At 41.5% G+C, this 17,998-nt stretch overlaps 3 protein-coding genes across 3 annotated transcripts; 1 reads left to right on the top strand and 2 right to left on the bottom strand.

The window, feature by feature from the left end:
• Positions 1 to 19: 19 nt before the first annotated feature.
• Positions 20 to 3,118, bottom strand: snip1 (Smad nuclear interacting protein). Its single transcript, XM_041942998.1, has 4 exons — positions 2,829 to 3,118; positions 2,438 to 2,567; positions 1,099 to 1,619; positions 20 to 962 (listed from the first exon to the last, which is right to left on the bottom strand). The coding sequence occupies exons 1-4, from the start codon at positions 2,987 to 2,989 to the stop codon at positions 707 to 709; spliced, it is 1,068 nt and encodes a 355-aa protein (XP_041798932.1). The 5' UTR covers positions 2,990 to 3,118; the 3' UTR covers positions 20 to 706.
• Positions 3,119 to 3,593: 475 nt separating this feature from the next.
• dnali1 (dynein, axonemal, light intermediate chain 1) lies at positions 3,594 to 5,557 on the top strand. Its single transcript, XM_041943343.1, has 6 exons — positions 3,594 to 3,674; positions 4,220 to 4,356; positions 4,438 to 4,607; positions 4,820 to 4,998; positions 5,259 to 5,423; positions 5,522 to 5,557. The coding sequence occupies exons 1-6, from the start codon at positions 3,594 to 3,596 to the stop codon at positions 5,555 to 5,557; spliced, it is 768 nt and encodes a 255-aa protein (XP_041799277.1).
• Positions 5,558 to 5,618: 61 nt separating this feature from the next.
• Positions 5,619 to 17,049, bottom strand: gnl2 (guanine nucleotide binding protein-like 2 (nucleolar)). The gene is made up of 16 exons (XM_041942563.1): positions 16,858 to 17,049; positions 16,298 to 16,382; positions 16,104 to 16,198; positions 13,818 to 13,957; positions 12,443 to 12,627; positions 12,241 to 12,307; positions 11,996 to 12,154; positions 11,763 to 11,876; positions 10,225 to 10,353; positions 9,203 to 9,307; positions 8,628 to 8,786; positions 7,552 to 7,659; positions 6,981 to 7,456; positions 6,503 to 6,585; positions 6,276 to 6,352; positions 5,619 to 6,102 (listed from the first exon to the last, which is right to left on the bottom strand). Exons 1-16 carry the CDS (start codon positions 16,919 to 16,921, stop codon positions 5,959 to 5,961), a joined length of 2,190 nt encoding a protein of 729 aa, XP_041798497.1. The 5' UTR covers positions 16,922 to 17,049; the 3' UTR covers positions 5,619 to 5,958.
• Positions 17,050 to 17,998: the final 949 nt, after the last annotated feature.

The raw sequence follows: 17,998 nt of genomic DNA, 5'->3' as shown, positions 1-17,998 counted from the left end.
AAGACAATGTGAATTTTGACTGTCTTTATTTACAGTACATAAATGGGATTTTACTATGAATGTTGCCAGCTTCAGAACAGACAAGAATAAAAGGGGAAGTGTTTAAATACACACAGCATTGGTGCATGGAAACACACAGCAGCACCAACTATTTTCCCTGCACTACAAAGCAAAAAAGGCAATATCATTACAAGTTGTACGTCTGTAATGTTTTACTCTGACAGTAAGCGACGCTTGTTAAACATGACTCTAGAGTTCACATTCCACGTATCATGTACATTGACACATAAAGCCTGGACAAAGACAACAGAGTAGTCTTCAGCTAAATGTTGTACTCGGTGCTGTGATCCAAAAATATATAAGGAAATGTTGTACTTAGGCAAGATATCTTGATCTGGCACCAAGCACTTCTTATTGTGAGCACTGTCAGATGTGAGATCAGTCATGCATCACACAGACATTACACAAACAACCTGAGAATAGGAAGTCTTCTTTGAGACAGTTGTGGCAGGTTTGAGCAACAAGTTCATAAGTAATTACAGAATATACAAACCAGCCTTTTTCTGTTATTTTAATCAGGTCCCACACTGACCAGTTCAATTAATTGTTAATTTCCCTGCAGAAACAACTATTTGACAAACACTGATGATGATGATGTTGTTATCCAACCTGAATGAACTTGGGCAACACAGTTTATGGAAACGTTTTACTCATCGAGGCCCTCGTCTTCTTCCTCTTCCTGCTTGGCATCCACCTCGGTTGTGTCTGAGAACTCGTGCAGGAGGACGTACTCGCGGCTGCTGAAGCCAAACTTGATAACATCTTTTTCTTTGAGCTCGTAATAGCGCTGGGCTTCTATTCGCTTGTTGTTCAGGTACGTGCCGTTGCCGGATCCCAGGTCAATGATGTAAGGCCTTACCCTGCGGCCAAGGGTGCCGTCTGCACGTGTAAACTCCACCAGTCTACAGAAATACAGACAGGGAGGCAGACATGTATTAATCATCCAAGTATAATGCAACACCGCATGGAGCTAGTCTAAATTATACAGACAGATAGAAGAGCTCTAATACACAGCACAGTAAAACTCCTTAAGCTTACCTGTACTGGAATACTGCATGTTGCTTGGAGCAGGATGGGTGGTCAATTGGGATATCTGCAATTCTTCTCTGTCGTCCCAACAAATAGGCACTCTGTCTGTGAATGTACATGACTGGAAGGGGTTCATCATTCTTGAAGGGATACAGTCGCCATCTGCGCTTGGGAATGCGAGCCTCAGGTGGCTCGTTGTACTTGATCACCACCCCCCGGAATGTGTTTGTATCTTCTGTTAGGGCCCCTGACAGTCCAAAGTTGGGTTTCTCTTTATCAACAGGCGGGTCACTTGTGCCTTCAAAATCCTGTTCCTGGTTTTCTTCACGCCGCTGACGGTTTTCCCTGCGCCGCTCATCATGCTGCTGCCTCTCAGCTTGCTGGGAGGCAAGCGCATCTCGTTCTCTGTGTCTGTCTCCACCGCGGTCTCTTTCCCGTGGTCTGTCTGATTCCCACCTGCTCCGCCTCTCCTCTGGCTGCTCGTTTCTTCTCCTCCGCTCATCACCACTAGCACGATGCTCATCTCGTTCCTGTGACATATTTGGTAAGAATGCAGTTAAAGAAAGAAGACGGTTTTGTACAGGCAACAGGTGTTACGTTGTATCACTTTCAGCTGGACTGAAAAGACTGAAAAGTGGCCATTGTAATGCAACTGTTATTCTACTGGCATATGCCACCTATAAATGGTGAGTAACCATCGCTACAATGACACCTACAACATCCTAACTGGTACTAATGAGACTATTAGACTTGCACATAATTACCTCTCATAGGCAACCGTCACGTGTCAATACCTTTCTTTGACACCAAAAGTGTGGATGTCAGTGGAACACAAGTGACAGTACTATATGTCAGCCCATCAACAGTGTAGGGTACAAATAATGAGAAATGAGCCTGTAGGAATCAGTGCACCCGCAGAAAGAGGTGTCTGATGATCGATGGAGGCCTCCACTTTTTAGGTAGCAGAATCAGTGACATCTTTTAAATCACTTCTTCAAACTTAAAAAAAACCCTCTTTATTAATGCTAGCAAATGCTTTATTTCCAGAATGCCCTATCCACTTAATTACTGCTATTATTTTTATCTTATTGTAGAATATTTTATTTGCCTCATTGCAATGTTTTAATCCTGGTTCAACCATGTAAAGCACTTAGTAACTTTGTTTTGCCAAGTGTGGTAAACGTTATTATTATTATTATTACTATTATTATTTTATGCTATGAAAATCTGGTAAAAACTATATTTTAGTTAAACAGAAAATACTCTGTGTCGACTTTTCGATCTTGGCGTCACTGATGATTGTTAGAAAGCTGAAATGTCTCATGTTAATAATTCAGAGTCTAATCACCCGCTTTATTTTGACATCAGCACCACGATGGGGACTGCGACTTCTCCTATTCCTGGGCGATCTGCTGCCTCGCCTGGCGGGAGATGACTCTCTTCTACCCGGTGAGCGGTCCCTCGTCCTCGCGGGTGACCTAACAGTTACACGAAGAACACAAAAACAGGCTCTTAATAAACTTTCAGAAGACATCTAGAAAATAAATAAATAATTTATTTATTAGTTTCACTAATATGCCCAGTAGCTCCGTTTATTAAAGGCTAACGGACAAAACAACACTTTTAGCTAATAAGGACTCACTAAGTTAGCCAACGTTTATGTTGGGTCTGTCGAGGTAAAGTAAAACACACGTAATAAAAGCTAAGAGACATGACGACTAAGTACGTGTGAAAAATACCTGCTCGTTCTTCTCCTCTGTGGACTGGAGTTACCGCTGGATCTCGACCTCGAGCGGCGTGATGTCTGTGGCCTAACCGGGCTCAGTTTCTCCTGCTTTATCTTAACTTTGGACTCCCGCTCCGGAGATTCCCTCCTCCTGTGTCGCTTTTCTTTGGTCATTCTGAAATATATAAGCGAATTCAACCGTCGTGAGACCAAACATACATCGTCGTCGCCTTAAAAAAACAAAACAACAAAGGCAAACTCAGAAATGTAGCAATTACAAACTTCAACTGCTACGCTCGAATGACTCACTTCCGCATCCTGTGGTACGCCGAGAATTTATGTCGGCAAAGTCGCTGCCCACTTTTTACTTGGTTCCGCAGTGACCGCGTCTGTCATATACCCTATCTGCAATAAATATGGGAAGGATGTTTTCTGTTTTTGAAAGACGTGAAAATTTAAATCTCGCCGAGTGAAAACCCAGCAGCACTTAAGATGTCTTTCTTTGCTGTGATAATTTAAAATTTATTGACCAGGATCACCAAAAACGAACAGTGCAACGACAGCTCACGTTTGCCAACCGAACCGTTGATTCCACCCGGGCAAAATAAAATGGAACGCCGCAACGAGGCACTGTTGCCATGACGACGCAAACAGTAACCGCGCACTTGTTGCAGTTATTTCTGTTGCTGAAGCTCAACACCTAGAAGTTTCCGGGTTTAGTGTATGTCTTAATTATTTTAATATTAAAAACAAAACAAAACAAAAAAACAACAACACTATGAGTCCACTAACCGAATCTCTCCTGAAATACGACAGTCCAGTTTTGGTCAGCAAAACTACAGACGGAAAATCACCAAAGGTGAGTTCACAAAGTTATGCCACCCGACTCGTTACCCGGCTAAAATAACGTTGGATGAACGTCTGAAGTGATGCCAGGGAGGGGAGGAAATACAGGACATACATACAAAAGAGAATTAGCACGTAAGAATGTTCAAACTGTATCGACAGTTCCTGCTTTTCATCGCTGCAGTTTGTCTGAGTTTGAAAAATATATACCTGTACATTTAAATTCTAAGCCTCCAAGAGTTGGCACTACTCGGTATCATCACACCCTCCTAAACGTGTGTGCTGCTGAAACCCTTGAAGCATATAGTTTGCTCTTTTTGAGCTGCAGCACTCATTAACTTCATATGGAGCAACATCTGCAGGAGTGGACTACTGCTGTTATTTGTACCTTCTTCCACATGGCACAACCTAGGCGTGGAACCAATTGCCAATTTGTGAGTGAGTTGCAAGGCAGCTCCATAAGGTGAAGACATTAGAGGAATGGCAGTTCATTAGAGGAGAGGTAACAGTATGTACATGTAATATGCAATGTGTAACATTAAATACTTTTCGCCACAGGGACGCCTTTTGAGAGTGAGCCCTCAGCAGCCTGTCAGCTCTACTCCTGTTCCACCACCTCCCAAACCAAAATCCATCTCTAGTGAGGCTACCAAGCAGGAATATGACGACATCCTGCATGCCATCCTTCCACCCAGGTACAGCTTTTCCCCATCTATATTATATTGGTCAACAAGAGCAAACCACGCTTTTGTTCAACTCAACTTGTGTTAATGCAGAGAATGGATGGAGGGAAACAAACTGTGGGTGCAGCAAGTGTCCAGTGCACCTTGTACAAGAACAGATATCATCTGCCTGGAGGAGCTACTGGACACAAAGCTACAGCAAAGACAGGCCAGAGAAACAGGAATCTGCCCTGTCCGCAGGGAACTCTATTCCCAGTGCTTTGGTAAGGAGGAGGCTGATGATGATGAATTAACACACTACCTTACACACAGAAGATATGGACAGAGCTTAAAGACATGTATTATATGAAGATTTGGTAGACTTTTTATCTTTCTTCTGATGGAACCATGTACCTATATTCCAGTGAAGGCACGTTTTCACCCACATCAACATAGATGCAACTATCTGATCCTCACAATTTTCTGTTTCTTTAAGATGAGCTGATCAGACAGGTGACCATCAACTGCGCTGAGAGGGGTCTGCTGCTGTTGCGGGTTAGAGATGAGATTCAAATGACTATTGCTGCCTACCAGACGCTGTATGAAAGCAGTGTGGCTTTCAATATGAGGAAAGCACTGCAGGCTGAGCAGGGCAAGGTTGACATGGAGGAAAGAGTAAGGACATTTAGTTATTTGTTATGACTGAACAATGACATACAAGGGCACAAAGACCCAACATCAGAATACAGAGACTTAATTTCCACTGATCTAAAGCTATCCAAGTACAATTAGACTGTTTTTCAGTTAGGTATCCAGCAGAGTGCAGCATTTCACTTTGAGAGTCACTGTGAAATAAGGATGGCATTGGTGCTCTTTACATAATTGATGTTGCATCTGGGACAAACTTACAAGTGCGTCTTTTTTATAAAACCTAGATTTCTGAGCTGGAGAACGAGAAGCAAGACCTGAAGAAGCAACTGAATGAGCAAAAAGCTAAATGGGATGCAAATGAAAAGAGAGAAAATGAAAAGCGACAGGTGGAGGAAAAGAAGCACGCCGAAGAGATTCAGTTCCTGAAGAGGACCAACCAGCAGCTCAAGGTGTGCCTTCATTAAATACAACATATATTCTTAATATTTAGCATCAATAACTGCTGTGTTGGCTGTCTTAACATTTTAATGTTTGTCTTCCTATTTAGACCCAGCTGGAAGGAATCATTACACCAAAGAAGTAACATCAACAAACAAGAACATTTCCCAGTACAGAATGTTACTAAATTTGTCTTTTGTTTCTAAATGATATCAATTTAATGTAAACTGTGTAATTAGCAAATATTTTATTTTATTTCAACAGCATGGCATGACAAGTACAGTTCAATCAATTACTGTACATTTCTCTTGAACATTAAGAGAGCATTACATCTGTAAAAGATGAATGAATTGTCATTCAAAAACAGCTCTGGGTTGACGGGTCAAAGAAACTTGAAAAGGCAAGATACAAACAGTCAAGATAAGGCATGAAGTAGTCATTCAAGACCATTTAACACTTACTTAGCATTCCATCCTGGCAAAACGTGGCCGTTTTGGCAAATTTAAATAAAGATTTATTGCATATGTTGTGTTTTACGACTCCAGTCTAGTGCTTTGATCGTTTGGCCTTTTGGCCTTGTGTGGCTGATGCTGGGGCCTTTCTGTTCTTGTTCTTGTTTTTCACATTATGTGTTTCGTAATAGCGCGCGCCAACTTTCTTCGTCCTCTGAGCGCGGTCCATCGCCCTTCTCTGTAGAGATGGATAAAGAGGAACAGAGAAACAAAAATGATGAAATCCTCTGCTAAAAGAGACCAGAGCTTTTCATCTCGATTCCTGTTACATCAGTGGGAGGAACACACATTAATCTAACATGTCCACCGAGAGAGATCTGTTGGACGTCAGGGAGAACAAACACTGCATACCTGTTTAGACGTCAGTCTGCGTGTCTGTGTGGACTCCTCGTCCTCAGCTTTTCTCTTCTTGCTCCTCTGGTTTGCAGCTGAATTCAAACAAAGATTAACAAATTTGATGTCAGTATCTGGATGGATCTCAATGTCAACCTAACCTACCTAATTTGTATGGCTGCAGGTAAAAAAAACTTCAACATTCAGCACCATACAAAGTCATGACAAACACGTTGATTGACTACCTTTATTCTGTGCTTGCTTTGCTGCTGCCGCTTGTTTAGTCTTGATGTCTGTGAACGCTTTGTCAGAAAGTGCCTTAGGTATCCTGTCCAAAGAAGAAAGAAAGTAAATCATTACCTAACAAAGCAAACAGTTCACTCCAGTTGGGATCTACTGAAATAAACAGTAATCATATTAGGGTTAGAGTCACTGTACAACTGCTATTTGACTTTGTTCTTCAGTGTGTGGGCTGAAATTCAAAAAGAAGAGATTCAGATTAAAGAAAACAATGACTTGCAAAAGTTATGGAAAGACACCATTGATCAGATCAAACTGATGACTGCTAGTCCTCGGAGGTTTAAAGGCTGGTTAGCACGGACCACCTAAAATGCATGGCATCTCTCTGCCTGACAACTTCAAACTACTTTACTGGATAAATGAAATTAGGGCAATACGCAAAACAAAGAAAATATGTGAGTGAGGTTTGGGTGAGAGACGGACCGGATTGCAGAGAAGCGTTTGGATTTGGCTCGGTCCAGGAACTGCTTGTACTTGGAGATCTTCTCATCCAGCTCCCGAATCACCTCGCGTGAACTCTTGTTGTCGTTTGCCTTGCCAGTCTGAACGGTTGTGGACTCGGATTCCTCAGGCTCTCCATCGGCTGGTTCAATGTTAGTCCCGTCTTCCTCTTCACCCTCCTCTTCCTCACTGTCTTCCTCGCCATCAGAGCCAGAGAAGTCAGACATATCCAGGTCAGGCATCTCCACAGGAACCAAGTCTTCCTCGTTAAACTCGGGTGCCACATAGATCTTGCCAAAGTTCTGTCGCACATTAGCCAGAATCTTCTGGACCTGCTCCTTCTGTCTCAGCTGCTGTTCCTCGTGTTCCTCTGAGATGGCATCCGGGTTGTCTGGCTGTTCCTCCTGCACATTCTCGACTACCTCTGGGGGTCCTTCAACTGCCAATGGCTCCTTGTCCTAGAAAAGTTACGGTAACAAAACACAGGTTGGCACAAGTGCACAGGCTGCTGTCGAAAAAAACAACACAGGTGGAAAATTCAGCAAAGTCTTACATCTTGATCCCCGTCAGGTCCAGGGGGTTTCACAAAGAAGGGGATACGTCCTCTCTGCCAGTCATTCAACACCATCTTGGAGACCGCAGTCAGATCTGGCTCACCGCCCTGTATAATACCAAGAATTCTTTGCTCAAGCTTCAAATTTAAAACCAGTGGCTCACAAACACTTTGCCATTTAGATGAAAACCATCAGACTGCAGCACATAATGTATGTAAGCAGAAAACAGACCAGACATATTACTTAAGAGGTGCAATGTGAGGTGCAAGATATGGCCAGATTTTAAGTTAAAAATGTTAAATTAACTAACATTATCAACAGAATGTGACAAAGTAACATACCTGGCATTATGTCAAAGACGTCTGTGTATTGGGTTACTTAGATACTTAAATCACTGAAGTTAGCATGCTAACCAGCTAGCCCCGACTGGTCCTGTCACGTAACACCACAATAGTACCTCTTTTCCCACACTGCTGATCATGACCTTCCTCTAGCTTGTCTCCTGATTCATGCCTCTCCTGTCCTGGTCTACTGTGTCTTCATCATCCCTGGAGTTCTGGTTGGAGCTGCTGATCACCTCAGCACTGTTAGCTCCTGATATGATCGTGTTCGCCAGGAGGCTGCTGAGCCTGGTTCTGTATCCTGTGGTGTAAAGACCAACAATCTCCCGGTGCTCTGAGCTCGTGGTCGGTACGGACTCCAGTCATCTCGTAGGGCCACTAGCTGCACGGCAAACTGAACTAACTAACGGCAGCTAGGAGCTACAGCAAAGAGTATAGTGAGCAACAGTTAGCGGTTACCCTGATATGTTTGGAGTGACTTTGGACAGGAGGCCATATCTTAAACATAGTAATATAAGGATTTTCTCTTGCACTTAACAGCATATGAAGCATTTGTAGAATATCCAACAAATGCTTTCACTGAAATTAGTACTCATACTGATAATGGCGATTTATTCGGTGAACACATTCTCTGCCTGTTATGAAATGAATGTAAAAACAGAGTAAGAACTTGAGGCAAAGTAGTTTTAAGTGTAGCCTGCTAAGCCAGAAAATAGAAAGAGTAAGATCCAGACCTTCAGAAGTTTCCCAGTACGAAATGCAAGCTTCTCCAAAAAGTCTTCAGCAGAGTTCCAGGTGGGGATGCGGTAGGTCTTCTGAATGTATTCTGGCTTGGCCCGCTCCAGTACGGCCCCAATGTGCTCCTCTGGGTTCCTGATCTTCTCCACTTGAACCTTTGTGAGGGGAAGAAAAAGGCGTGCAATTGAAGATATGAACCTGCAACCTTTCAGTTACGGGGACTGCGTAGCCTACGTGTTAAACCCAGGATCTGGAAAAAGGCTCTGGAGGATTAGAATCAGAGCCGATCAAGGCATTTTAAAAGGCCCCGGGTATTAGCAATCAGAATCCACCTTGAATTCTTTGTTCATCACACTTCAGGTACTCGGGCTGTCAAAAATACCACATTAACAGTTGGTGGATTATCTTGAGTAACTGGGGCATTGTTTCTGGAAAGACATATTGCTGTTTCAGATGCAGCTGTTTTTCAATGCTACGAGGAGCACAAATTAAACTCCATTCACATAGCTGAAGTATGTGGGGGCAAGAATCGCACAACTCAACAAAACGAAAAAATGAAAGAGAGACTTACCACTCCTTTCAAGACAATATCAGATTCACTGTCTTCTGAAGGGTAGACAACACCGGGGCAGTCAATGAGGAAGATGCGCCTCATCAAAGTGATGTACTGCCACACCTAAAAAATAGTAAGGAGACAGCACCGTTTGTATGGTCACATTTTTTCAGTTTCACATGAGATTTTAAATGTAATATTTTACCTTGATTTATAACGAGTGGGGCAGCAAAATGTTATATTATACAGACAAAAAGAATATTTTGGTGGAGGAAAGCAAAGACTGTTTTGAATCTGGCCAACAGTTTCCTTTCTTCTCTCCTCATGTTGCAAACTACTTCTTCTTCCCTTGATTGGTTCATCAGACTGAGGGATTGCAATATAATTTTTCACACAAACAGAACCATTCATCCATATTAACAAAAGGAGGAATGAGGGTCGCAGCACTGCTGCGTATCAGGAGCTTGTTTGGTGGTGAGAATCAAAGACAAGGTGAGAAATAAAGGAGTCTTTGGCCACGGGCCCATCTGATTCATTTGATAGGTGTGCAGAAAAATCTCCCCTGTGCTTGGTCCAAGTTCACAGCTTTGGCAGGCACGGAAAAAGGAAAGATATTTTCCCTTTCTTTCTCCTTGACCCTGGTTTGGACATTTGGGGTTTCAGACGCTTGCCCGTTTCCAAACAGGATAAACAGCCCCAGAGAGAGGAAATTAAAGATAAAAATGGTTGTTGTTCTTTCTCTTGGCAAAGTCTCCACTTAGATTTTCAGTTATATAGTCAAGAACACGGAGCCGACTACGTCTGTTGTTGCAGCTATCAACAATTACCAAGTTAAGAAGAGGAACATGCATGTTTTCACCTCACATCACCTCCCCACCGAATCAAAGCTCCTCTCTCCTTTTCACTATAAAGTTTATCTAATTTTCCACATTCTATACTGTAGACCTTTACACTGTCATCATTGTAAATGTAAAGTACTCCAGAGTGATACTTTCAGGTTTATTTTATTTAAATTTCTGCATTGTTAAGATGACACTTACCTTTGTTTCTCCAGCAAGGGGTGCCACATTGCAGACCTTCTTAGAGCGCAGTGTGTTGATGACTGAGCTCTTTCCCACATTAGGATAGCCAATGAAACCCACACTTATCTGTTTCTTGTCTGTGTGGAGCTGTGGGAGGCAAAAAAGAAAGTCAGAGTGGTTTGTTTCCTAAACAACAGCCTCAGTCTGTCCTCACTTTATGGAGGTAATTTTAGATGGGGCTCTGTTGCCATTAGCAATTAAAAAAAAAAAAGAAAAAGAAGAAGAAAAAGAAGAAGAAAAAAAACGTGAATTTGTCATCACTCCAGAACAACAATGTAGTTTGTACAAAACACATACCAAAGGATATCTTAAAAAAGGATTTTTTATGTAAACAAGACAATCACAATGTTCTAAAACATTTTAAAACAAGAGATATGTCTTTTATTTTGGTCCCAGGAGGTAAAGTCTGAAGGCTGTTTTGGAACACGCTTTTCACCTTGTTATCTCCAGACTTTTTGGTGAATCTGGACCAAAATAGAAAATCATTTACAAGGAAAAAAAACATGGAAGTTCATCCTGTGTGTTTCTCATAAAAGCCTCTTTAAATTGCAATATTAAATCTAACAAGAACATTCCGTTTCAATATCAAACCCTTGTGATTTATTGACCTTTCAGATCTTCCCATGTTTTCACAAACACGCTCTATTCCACAGTCGCTACTTAACATTGCATGTTTAGGTCTAGGGTTGGGTGACACAGACAAAACCTTTGATCACGGTAAAGGTAACTGTGTCGGCTTAGCAATATATAGAAATCTGATTAAGGAACTTAATGAGCCTTTCCAGGATCCCCCTTTCATACCCAATCATGATGCTATCACCTGTGACCAATCAACCTGTTTACCTGTGGAATGATACAAACAGATGCTTTTGGAGCATCCCACAGCTTTCCCAGTCTTTTGTTGCTCCTGTCCCAACTTGTTCAGAATAAGCAGATATTTACAAAACTCAATGAAGTTGAGGATCAGCAAATGATCACATTCTGTGTTATTTATGTTTTACAAGCATCCCAACCTTTTTGGAATCAGGACTGTAAAATCCCTGAATAAATGAATACTGTATAAACCATCCATAAACTAAATGGCTTCCTTTTGGAATGGGCAAAATAATGAGGACTAAAGAGAACTGAACCCCAGGGAATAAAATCCTAAATTATAGTTGGTACTTTTGGTTTTCATAAATAAATGTGATTTATTGACCTTTCAGATCTTTCAGATCTCGTGAATACTTTGTACATACCCAGTACCACTGAAGTACTAACGAGGTACAAGGGAAGAAGTACAGGGATAAAATAGCACCCTCATGAATCGATGTGGGTGTAATTTGAAGATCCCAATTAAAAAGCAAAGAACTAGTTCTGTTCCGAGTAAAATGATAAAACGAAAGTGGAAGGACATCAAGGCAAAAAGCTGTGGCCTTGGTGATTGTTACTGGATCAGTAAATGGTTTAGCATCATGACAAATCAAAGATGTTTTGAAATCGTGGCATGTGCTTACCTTGCCAAACTGCCTGAGCAGCTGGATGAGGGAGCCCTTACCAAACGAGTTGGTGAGGCTGGCATGGAAAGCCAGAGTGGGGTACTCTTGGGACAAAACAGCTACCCACCGTTTCTGGTTCAACATTGAGTGGAGACAAAGAGTCAGTCCCACAATGTAATACTATGACAAGCCAGACACAATCACTCAAATCAAATGGGCGACCAAAGATGAACATGTGGTACATTTCTTACCGTGACCCAGGTGGGGATGAGGTCACACTTGTTTAGAACAAAGATGAGATGTTTCCAGGGTTTCTCCTTCTTTAAGTATGTCTCTATGCTCTTGGAGCGTGTTCCCATGGGATCACGTGCATCCAGCACTTGGATGATGACATCAGATGAGTCAATTACCTATTAAAACACGACAGTCAGGAATGTTGAATGACCTCTCTTCATTAGCATCATGCACAGTACTGAGAGAAGGGTGGAAACAATACCTTGTAAAGTTCCCCCCAGATCCTCTTGGACTGACCCTTTTTGAAGATTTCCTCACGGGCTTCCTCCCTGTTCCAAAAAGAGAATTTAAAAAGCTATTTATTTCTACCTTTAAATAAGTAAATTTAGCAACCTCCTGTCCAGTTGGAGTAACCAGTACAGCCAGTAGAGTGGACTGATTATAGTATCTTTTGTAGGTCTTACCGGACTCCTGTGTCCTCGGTCATCAGGTCTTTGTCGTTGTCTGCATTGTAGGTCTGGGCTGAGGCCTCAGCCTGCTCTATGAGGTCCTTCACATCGCCCACCATGAGACTGGGCCTCTTCCTCTGAGCTTTGGGCCCAAACGTGGTCTCAAAGCCCTCCGTGTCTAGAATGTGCACCTTGGAGTTCTGCAGGCGTAGAAACAGAATGAAAAGATCAGACTTGCAGCACTGACTGTTTGACAAGTGATTTCTAGAGAGCTTTCATTCTGGCTTTTGCTGAGCTTGTGTACATAATACAGCTGCTGAGTGCATATTCAGCCTAGAGTAGGCCCACATCAAAATGAATAATTAGATATGATAATTTTTGAATAGGTTAACAGCTCTGCCATTAAAAACATACACACTGCACCACAATGGCGTTTCCTAATATATCATAGTGCCGTTTAGTGAAGTGTAGAATATCTGACGGTGTGGACAACTGTTCTTCATCTACAGCATGGATAAAAACTGTTCCACTCATCTTAAATCACAAGCAAACCTGCCATGAGGGGTGGTGGGGGGTGGTGGGGGGGGGATCTTGCCAAGATCTTCTACAGGGCTCCCCGAGTTCTTTGAAGGACCACAAACTCACAACTCAATCTCATCTGCCTTTTGGAACAGACCATTCCACTGTTCAAACACCCGAAATTCAGACTGAAGAGCAAAGTTTTTCACTCGCAAATCTATCAAAAACATCAAGGTCATGAACTGGCAGCTGTATCAGAGCTCTAAATACATATATAGAACTATATTCATATGTTTTTATGTTGACGAAACTGGGGAGTTATTTTAATGAAAGAATGTTTATTTAATATAAAATGATCACTTAGCTGCTTCAAATTCTATGAAATGCCTCAATTCCATCAGTGACAACAGAAGAAGAAAGAAAAAAAAAAGAACAAAACATGATCCAAAGATTTGTCAGAAGCGAAAAAGAAGAATTGGATGTTATTTAGAACTGTGTTGGTTATGGGGTAAAAAGCCTGGCAGAGTGCAACTCTTCCATGCCAAGCACTGTGCCAGTACACTAAGGGTCATAGTGGGGCTGACCGAGCATTGAACGAGGATTAAAGAGAGGCCTCATGTTCATCTCACCTCATAAAACCCCAATAAACAAGCTACTGAGGAACAGAGACATGATATCAATCTGCAGCACATTATATATACCAGGTAAAAAGGTCAATGGCTAATAAAAAGTGCTAATTCAGACAAACAATGAACAACCCCTCCAGAGAGCCTTCACAGGACACAATGACCGCCACACAGACAGCACAGGAAAAAGGCATCATTCTTGCTTAAAAGTCCAGTAAAAAGAAGTGTATAACCTATATACTTACATGGGCTTTGACCCTATCATGCAAGAGGGACATGGGGAGTTTGCTTTGCCTCATCACCACACGATATGGATCTTTCTGTACTGCTCCCATCTCGTCCTGGAACTTCTGGAGGGACGACTGTTTGATCACACGGGTGTTTGCTGAAATGCAGAATATGTAGATTCAAAGCGTGACCTGTTTAGTTTAAGATCTCCCATTTTTCACATATGAATTCTTCTGTCTTTCAACATCTGCCATCAGTGGAATGAACGACCAGTGCATTCAGAATGGGAATGTCACCAGTTCACAGATTATTCAGGTGATTATTACACCAGTACTTTGACTCTTTTGGGACTGTCACGTTTTATTCAAGGTTTGCACCACTGTTCACATGTGGGCGAGCAATATTTGATGTTCAAATTCAAAACTCAAAACGCTTGTATTTCAGCGTTCCTAAAATGCAGTCTAACCCAGTCCATGCCCTACTGCTGTATCAGTGCATGAGGTTGTTCTTTTCATTAATACAAAATGGTGAAAATAAGTGAGTTCCGCTCGACTGCTTATCTTAATGCCAAACAATCTGAGAAGTAAAGTGAGTCACATATTTGGATTTGACAACACAAGTGGAAAAATCCTGAATAAGTTGGGGGTGTTTGCTAACTTTGGAAAATGCAACTGTCTTGCGCTGAACATGAGCTTATCACTGAAACAAGGCAGCAGAGGCAACACGAACGAACAAAACAACGTCAATTCTACAAAGCATTTAAGGATTAGGCATGTGAAAACGAACTACTAGGAGTGTCATGATTCTCCAAATCCACTGTAAGTTTTGACTTTTGATTTTTTGGGTCAAGGTTCAAACATTTTTTTTTCGGTGCTGACGGCCACTGTCAGACTACTGACTCTTGATTCATGACCATCAAGAGATCATTGATTTTATGCCCTGATGACTGTCATTTACATTTTCAAATTCTTCTTTAAAAAAAATAGTATCAAGTTACATAGCTACATAGTTGCATGTGTGATGGAACTGCCATATTTTTTGGAATGTACCGAGCAGCTTTGACACTTTTCATACTGTACTTATCAAGTAATTAAATAGAAAGAAATTAGCTGAAACCATACAAAACACTAAAGCAAATACCAAACAACAATGAAATATACGCATCAATATTGATGTGTATGTCAGTGTGTGCATATGAAAAAGTCAATGTTCAATCCACCTAGCAAAGAGTCTGTTTTTCCCAGAAAGAATTCAGTCCAATCCAGTTCACAACCCCCAAAAGAAAGACAACTCAAAAGCCCACTCCAGGTTTTACTGTGGATCCCCACAAAACCAAACCAAATCAGGAAATCAAGATTGAAATGGCAGCATCTGTATTTGCACTTCAGTAGCAGTGATTATTTACAATATACACAGCGGGCACTCACAGTACCCTTGATCAGTCAAGCAGTCAGTCAGTAGTCAGTTGGTTTTGGAGAGTCGGCCTTAGTTCTGCCAAGGCCGGCAACTCCCGGAGACTCTGACTGGGAAATACACAAATCCACCTCCTGACACAGACTTCACAGACAAGTAGGGAAACGGTACAGAGAGAAAATAAATATTAATACTGCGAGAATTTCTGATTCTGCTTTTGATTTCGATGATCGAAAGTGAAAGCTTATTTCAATCAATTTTCAATTTAGATTTCCAATTCGTGTCACTGATGTGTTATTTCTCGTTTGTCTGAACTTAATTTTTCGGCTCTTGCAGCCCCCCTGTCCATCAGACCCTATGTTCTGCAATGGTTGTTCTGGATTCTGTCTGCTATCAAACCTGATATATCTACAGAATGATCGTCAGTGATGTATATGTTGTCTTATGCTTTACGGGCCAGCACTTTTTATCCGTTGTATCATCTTATTAAGTGTCACGTAACAGTGGTAGTGACGCATTTAACACAAAGCTCTTGAAATACGTTTTCACATTGCGAACCATGAACTGACATGGTTGGTACAAACCCAGACACCTGTTAGCTCTTTATGCAGGCAAAGTCCATGTGTTCAGCATTGTCGTCTCTATCACCAAACACATACAAATTAATCTAGAATCCAGGAAAAAGCAAGTATTTCACAAATGATCTGCACTGTCCCCAGTAGTACCACCTCTCAAAGTTGTTTCTGTTCTTGCAAGCATGCACAAGCACCATCTAATACCACATTCAGTAATGCAGTTTCTCTCTATAAAGACAGGCAATAAACTTGCAACTACCACTAGAGACATACTTTCACATAAACACATATACGAAGGTAAAGAAGTGCACATACCAAACCATTTGATGTTCGGTTCAACTCTGGCTACAGTCCCTGGAGCCACTGTGGACTGGTACTGCAAAGGTTTGATGACTTTTCCACGGTTATTACTGGAAACAGAAGATCAGTGTGAGCAGAGAACTTAACATCATATTTGACTGTCACTTGACAGCACACAGGAAGAGTGAAAAATATTTATCATCACTAACCATCTCTGCTTTTGTCTGTACATATTGAGACGCTTGATGGTGGCTCGGTCCCTCATGTTGTTTCCACCAGCCCCTTTGACTCGATCTGTGAAATATATGTACAGATACTTCAGTGATTAATCTGTTCAGCAACACAGATGTTGTTGTCAGACTGCATTAGCTTGACAGGAGCTGCTTCAATAGACACCTTTTGACCAATCAAGACTAGAAGCTGTTTCAAGACATTAGAAATAATTGGTCTAAACATTTCCATTGGTCACAGGCTCTTGAACACAAACACATCAAATTTAAAAGGCCCAACACTAACGTTACCGTCACTGGGTTACAGCAGCAACTGCTAGCTGCTAGCTAGTTCAGTTTTAGTTATGTCACCCAGAGTTTTGTTTGTCATTTTGACACACACATCAATCAATCAATCTTTATGGTAGTGACTGGCGTTAGTTTAGTTTGGCAAAGGAAAATAATGCAGAAGTGTCTTTTCCAGAGTTTAATATCACTTGGCTTCCAACGCTTAGCATTAGCTGTAAACAAACGGTGTGGCTAATGAGGGTTTAGCTCACCGGGGTTGCTGCTGGACGACGAGGGGTTTATCGAGCTTTTCCCCTTGAACCGAGGCTTCACCATTTTGACCGCTTTGTTGGCAAAGCCTTCCCTGGACAAAGAAAAATAAAGACCACACGATGGTGTGTGAAAGCTGAACTTCAGCTGATGCTTTTTCCTTCAGCTCTCTACTGCACACCGTGCACGTGTCGATACGGTGAAGCAGGAAGGACGTCATCGAAAGAGCGACAGCGAAGAGAACCAATCAGAGAGCTCCTGAGACTGCGCCGGTACTGAAGCTGACGGCACGTTGTAATAGTTTTAGTTGTTAAAACACACATGGCTCATGTGTAAGGGTCTCAACAGTATTGAATGTGAGAGCGTATATATTTTAAAATTATTATCAAAGGATTATTTCTGAAATTAAAAATTAAATATGATTTCTCATAAATGTATATAGTGATGCTATGCTCTTTTTGTCCCAGAAGAGGGTGCAACACAGTTTCTACTCGGGTATTGCCATATGCCAACATTGTCTGCTGAATATCCATGGTCTGCGATAGCCCTTTATTACCTGACTGGCTCCTGTCTGCAATTTGAAGTGAATGATAAGGTTCATAGGAGGCCTATGACTTGAAAGGAAAATGTGTTTTTCATGATAAAATGGGCCTGGTGGGTGAATAAATGTGTTTAGGCTAAAATATGTAAAGAAAAAGTATTCAGGGCTGTGGCAGGCATGTTATGAACACAGTTTTCCAAGTTAATGAAAAAAGTCTCTAGAAAGTTTTAAGTTGTTAGTATTTTTCATATTTTATTTGTTTAGCTACCTTTTCAATTATTATGCTTTTTTTAATCTAATCATGAAGGGAGCAAATGCTGACTCTCCACACTTGATGGAATACAATAAATACAACAAATACAATAGCTTAAAGGTAGTTTAGTGTTTTTTTTTTCCCTCTATAGTCATTTTTAAAGGATTTTTGAAAGATTCCCTGGTAGGAGGTGATCTGCAAGAGAAAGAAATAGGATACTAATATGATTTTAATTAGTGTAGGCCTCAGAAGGCCTAGTTGACACCAGAATGTATGACAGACCAAGTTTGTCTGGTTGTGATGATGCTGCCTTCACGGTGTCTACAGTATGTTACACAAGTGTGGCGCA

Source organism: Chelmon rostratus, chromosome 8, assembly GCF_017976325.1.
Source record: "Chelmon rostratus isolate fCheRos1 chromosome 8, fCheRos1.pri, whole genome shotgun sequence".
Lineage (NCBI taxonomy): Eukaryota > Metazoa > Chordata > Actinopteri > Chaetodontiformes > Chaetodontidae > Chelmon > Chelmon rostratus.
This window is presented reverse-complemented; position numbering and strand designations above follow the sequence as displayed.